This window comes from Bison bison, unplaced genomic scaffold (genome assembly GCF_000754665.1).
Source record: "Bison bison bison isolate TAMUID 2011002044 unplaced genomic scaffold, Bison_UMD1.0 scf7180017864291, whole genome shotgun sequence".
NCBI classification, from domain to species: Eukaryota; Metazoa; Chordata; class Mammalia; order Artiodactyla; family Bovidae; genus Bison; species Bison bison.
In genome coordinates, this window is record NW_011494863.1 from 1664891 (window position 1) to 1670177 (window position 5287).

A 5287-nucleotide genomic window follows, 5' to 3' on the forward strand; every position below is an offset into this window, starting at 1 on the left:
GACTCTTAGTGACCCCATGGACTGCAGCCTGCCAAGCTCCTCTGTCCATGGGATTTTCCAGGCAAGAGTACTGGAGTGGGGTGCCATTGCCTTCTCCCATACTCACTAGTATGGCTCTAATAAAAAGAAAAAAAAAAGATGGTCTCTGATTTCAGTACACAACTGAAAATATAAGCTTTCAGGGCATGTATTGCTTTAAATGCGTAATACAACTTGCTGTCAGACCAGATGTATACAAAAACAAAACCACCTCCTTTATATAGCCATTGAGACAAAGTACTGTTCTGTTTTAACAAGTCTTTATTGTATTTTGCACTGATTGACACACATCTGCTTATTTAAAAAATGATGCTTTTGGTAGTAATGGCTAAGCACAAGTAGGTATTTATAGTTTGATGTTTGTGTGTTCTAATCCCCAGTGTTCTTTGATTCCAGGTCTTGTTGACTTAAAAAAATGCACAACAAGAAAGTTGCAAGTTAAGTTTTATTCGAGGAAAATGAGGACTGCATCCCAGGAGACAGCACCTCAGATAGCTCTGAGAAACTGCTCTAGAGAGGAAGGGGAGGTCAGCATCTATGTGATTGTGGTGAAGGGAGAGTATATGCAGTCAAGCACATATTTTTCCGGAAGGTTTCTGCTAGTCAAAAGGAACAGTCATCACCATGAAGGATTTTGGTGCTTTTCTAAATATAAGGAGATACAAGGATTAGGCTCATAGAATCAGCCCCTGACAATATCCAACTATCTGAAGACCTGTCCTGCCAGTTTTTCCCTGAGCACAGAGTGTCTCATTTCTGCTCTCCACCCTGAACTCCTTTCAGGGGACATTGAAAATCAGCCACTGCAGCAGCACATGATTTAATCCTTGTAGAGGCAGATGGCAAGTACCAATTTGTAGTTGACAGGGCCTCCTCATGGTCACAAACTCAACCATATTTGGGAGGCATTTCATGACCACTTTGTCCCATGGTGCTAGGAAGACTCATTCCTCGGTCTGGTGAAGATTTCACTGATAGGCTACTCAGTGTGCTGTTACTGGACTAAGTCTTACCAACAGTAATCAAAGGACTCTGGACCACCTGTCTTCCTAATATGATATGGTCTAGGAAAAATTCCCTTTTGTTGTATCTTCCCATATCTAGAGTTACTCTATTACAATCATTGATCTCATATAAAACTACGGATTTTTGTCAGAAACTCTGCCACACATTTAGCTATGCAAGAAAAAACAATCTAATCTTGTGAAACAGGCAAAGTATAAATAACATAGCTAGCAGTATTATTAAAATCATAAGTGAAAATTAAGCCAGAAACTTGCATTAGATGTAGCCCAGTATATCCTCAGGTCGTCTGACTTAGTCTATTCTGTACCAATCTTAATTGGCACTTTCCATAAGCCTCTTAGTCCAGTTTCCTAGTGTTGCTAGGCTGGTTGTTCTTAGTATAATATAATTGTTCCCAAGATAAAAGTGTTAATAGTTCAGGCATGTCTGACTTTTTGCAACCCCATGGATTGTAGCCTACTAGGCACCTCTGTCCATGGAATTCTCCTGACAAGAATACTGGAGTGGGTAGCCATTCCCTTCTCCAGGGGTTCTTCCCAACCCATGCATTGAACCAGGATCTTCTGCATTGCAGGCAGATTCTTTACTGTCTGAGCCACCAGGGAAGCCCAATTACGAGTGACCCCTTGCAACTGTGGGGACCTTAAAACTTAAATGACCACAGCCTGGTGTTAACCACATAAATCCATCCCATGATTGTGGGAAGTTTTATTCCTTCACGAATTTTTGCTTATTGCTCTGATTAAGCTTGAGTAACTTTAGAGGAAAATTCATATTTATGGCGAAGATCACAACAGGTATTATTTATTGGCCAGGTGAGAGGATCCCACCTAGTAATATCAAGAGTAGTCTGACAGGACTGAACTTTCTTTCTTCTAAAATAAATCTCCTCACAACTAGAGATCCCTCATGCCCCAAGGAAGATCATATATCCCACGTGTCACAACTAAGACCTGGTGCAGCCAGATAAGTAATTTCTAAAAAATTTTAAAATAAGGTAAATTTCCTAAGGGTCATCTAGTGAGAGCCTTGGAGTGGAGAAATCCACCAAGGTAATCTGGAAGTACTAGACACAGGTTATTGGCCATAAACACAACAACTGGATTGATTTTTTAAAAAACAAGCATAGGATTGTGCCCGTGATAGAAAAACATTTGATTTATATGCAAAGGTCCAAGAAGTCAAGGAAAGATCAATGATCATATGAATCAGGTCTAGCACCTTGGGTAAGCTGTCTACTTCTGATGTTGTCTTCTTCTTGTCCTGGTGTAGGTGCAGTTTCCTCTGTTTGAGTGTCATTTCAAGGTGACTTTAGGTCAGCAACCCTCTCTGTAGATAAGTCCAATGTAGGGGCCTTTGGAAGTAGGAATTAACCCAAGTCTGTTTCTCTCAGTTTCACTATGCATGAGTAGTTAAGAGTACCTGGGGCATCCATGATGGTTCAGTGGTTAGGAATCTGCCTTGCAATGCAGGGGACACACATTTGATCTCTGATTTGGGAAGATCCCACATGCTGCAAAGCAGATCTATCTACCACAACTACTGAGTCCACGCGCTGCAACTACTGAACCTTGCTCTGTAACTGGAGAGCAGACACTGCTCACCACAGCTAGAGAAAACCTGCATGCAGTAATGATGACCCAGCACAGCCAAAATAAGTACAAGAGTACCTGATAAAAGTCCCGACAGTCTGTCAATAAAGCAGTTTCTACACACTAACAATGAACAGTCTGAAAAGGAAATTAAGAAAAACAATTCCATTTAAGATAGCATCAAAAAATAAAATAAAATACTTGGAAATTAAAGAGATGAAAGACATGTACAGTGAAAACTACAAAAATTGCTGCAAGAATGAAAAAAGATTCAAGTGGATGGAAAATCATCCCATGTTCATGGATTGGAAGACAGTATTATTAGGATATCAACACTCTCCAAAGCAATCTACAAATTTAATTAAATCTTATCAAAACCTAATGGCTTTTTTTTTGCATATATAGAAAAATCCATCCTAAGATTCATATGGACTCTCAAGGGACCCCAAGAAGCCAAAGCAATATTGAAAAGACGAATAAAATTAGAGACCTCACACGTCCTGATTTCATATCAAACAGTATGGTACTGGCATGAAGACAGATATATTGACCAGTAGCATTGAAAAGAGCCCTGGAGAAGGGAATGGCAACCCACTGCAATATTCTTGCCTGAGAAATCCCATGGACAGAGGAGCCTGGCAGGTTACAGTCCATGGGGTTGCAAAAGACACAAGTTAATGACTAAACCACTACAACCACCATTGAATAGAGAGCCCAGATATAAAACCTGACACACACGGTCAAATGATTTTCAAGAAGGGGGCCAAGTCCATTCAATGTCTTTTCAAAAAATGGTATTGGGAAAACTATCGACATGCAAAATGTTGGGAAGCAGATATATTGAATAATATCCATCAGACTGAGAAAGAACTTTGAGATGAAAAAACGAAGCAGGCAACTCCATAAAGTACAGTTTGAAGTTTATTGTGGGTACTGACATACAGCCATGTTACTTACATAATGCGGGTGTTGTGAATTTACATACAGCCAAGATCCAGATGCACTCACAGATGCACTCTGAGACGGGGATACCTGAGATTTAAAGGGGTCAAGGCTAAAAACAGAATTTGACTACCAAGTAAGCTGCACATCTGCATCCAAGGGAACCTGGGCTTTTTCCTCCCTGAGGGTCTCATGACTGTTAACCATCTGTGTCAGCAAAAGGCATCCTTCCAGTTTTCTTTTTTTTTTCTTCCAGTTTTCATATCAGATGAAGGCAAGAGTAAAAGCTAATTAGGTAAATTATCTGGCTTGGGTACACTCCTTGTGAATAGAGTAAAGCTCAGTTGTGCAGAGAGGGGAGGGGGCAGGACTGTGGGCCTAAGATGAAACTGACAAAATGGAGCCAGTGAGGTTTGGCCACACAGATTGGCAGTTTATTTAGCTGTCCCTGTGATTCTTTGAGTCTGATGACCTGTGTAACTTTCCCTTCAATGTAATAATGTGCATTCTCTGTTACTATCTGTGTGGTTCTGGACACTGGAGGAAGGCAGGCAGGAGAAGGGCTATGTTTACATGCCTCTCCCCACTCCTCTTCAGGTCCCCGTTGAGGCATATCTAGATCCCTTATGGACGTGACTACCTCCTTGATGTGGTGAAGAAGGAACCCTTAGAAGGAACAGTCCCTCTTGGTTGATGTCCTGGGTCTCTGAGATGATGTGGTTCAGGGGACATATACTGTTAATTGCCGTGTGCAGGGGTCCAAAGAAGCTGTGAAGGGTCTGAGATGTTATACTGTTTGCAAATCAAAGAACAATCATACATTTGTATATTAACATAATTGCAAAATCTCTGGTTCAGAGAAGGTTAAATTATAGCATCTTGCATCAGTTCCCCATTCTCAAGCTCCCCCGTTATTACCTGACAGAGTGAAAATCAGTGTACCTTTGTGGGCAGAGGGGCTCTACACTACAGGAGAGCAACCCTGAAATTATAAACCTCAGAGCTTAGGTAGAATGAGTGGCATAGCTGTCTTTCCTCACTGGGGGTTGAAGGGAAAAAAAAAAAGAGTAAGAATAAGCAAATGCCTCTGGGTTTTATTACCTTGGAGAGGGAGCAGCTGAGCTGGCTCTTGGAAAATGCACCAGAGAGGAAACATTTAGTATCCTTCCAGGCATGTTTACCATCCAAACATCCTTTAACACAGGTTCTAGTAATCTGTTCAGAAAACCCCAAATGGCAGGGAAACCCTGCAGGGAAACCACGCAGCCCTAGACACTCAATTTTTCCATACCCCTTCTGCCCCCGTAGTTCTTTTCTATGGTAGGGCGGGTATGGTTTCTAGCAAGTTAGGATGAAGAAAGTTTAAGTATAATGGATTCCCTGTCCAGCACTGTGCCCAGTAAACATCTGCTGAGTCAATGACACGGATCTGCTGTTTAAGATTTTAATAAGGATGGGGCAGAAGGCTGGTTGGTTGAGATGTCCTGGCGAGGGTCTCCCGGAGCCAGGGCAATCTGAGCCAACTCATTCCTCTTCCCTCTCTTCCCCTGGCCTTACGCGAAGCCTCGGGCTCCTTGAAGCAGCGCCAGGGCTCCTGACACCCCCATGGTCAAGGCAGAACGCGCACAGGCTGGGACCACGCCGGAGATCATCGGGTCATTTTGGTGCTGGAGGGCTCCAGGGTCCAG

The 5287-nt window shown here is 42.3% G+C and overlaps 1 protein-coding gene across 1 annotated transcript in view; it reads right to left on the reverse strand.

The window, feature by feature from the left end:
• Nucleotides 1–3560: 3560 nt before the first annotated feature.
• The window catches only part of CD14 (CD14 molecule), a 4024-nt gene continuing 2297 nt past the window's right edge, over nucleotides 3561–5287 (reverse strand). The window contains exon 3 of the mRNA XM_010850614.1: nucleotides 3561–5287. Within this exon, the coding sequence (XP_010848916.1) occupies nucleotides 5153–5287 (135 nt within the window). The 3' untranslated portion in view covers nucleotides 3561–5152.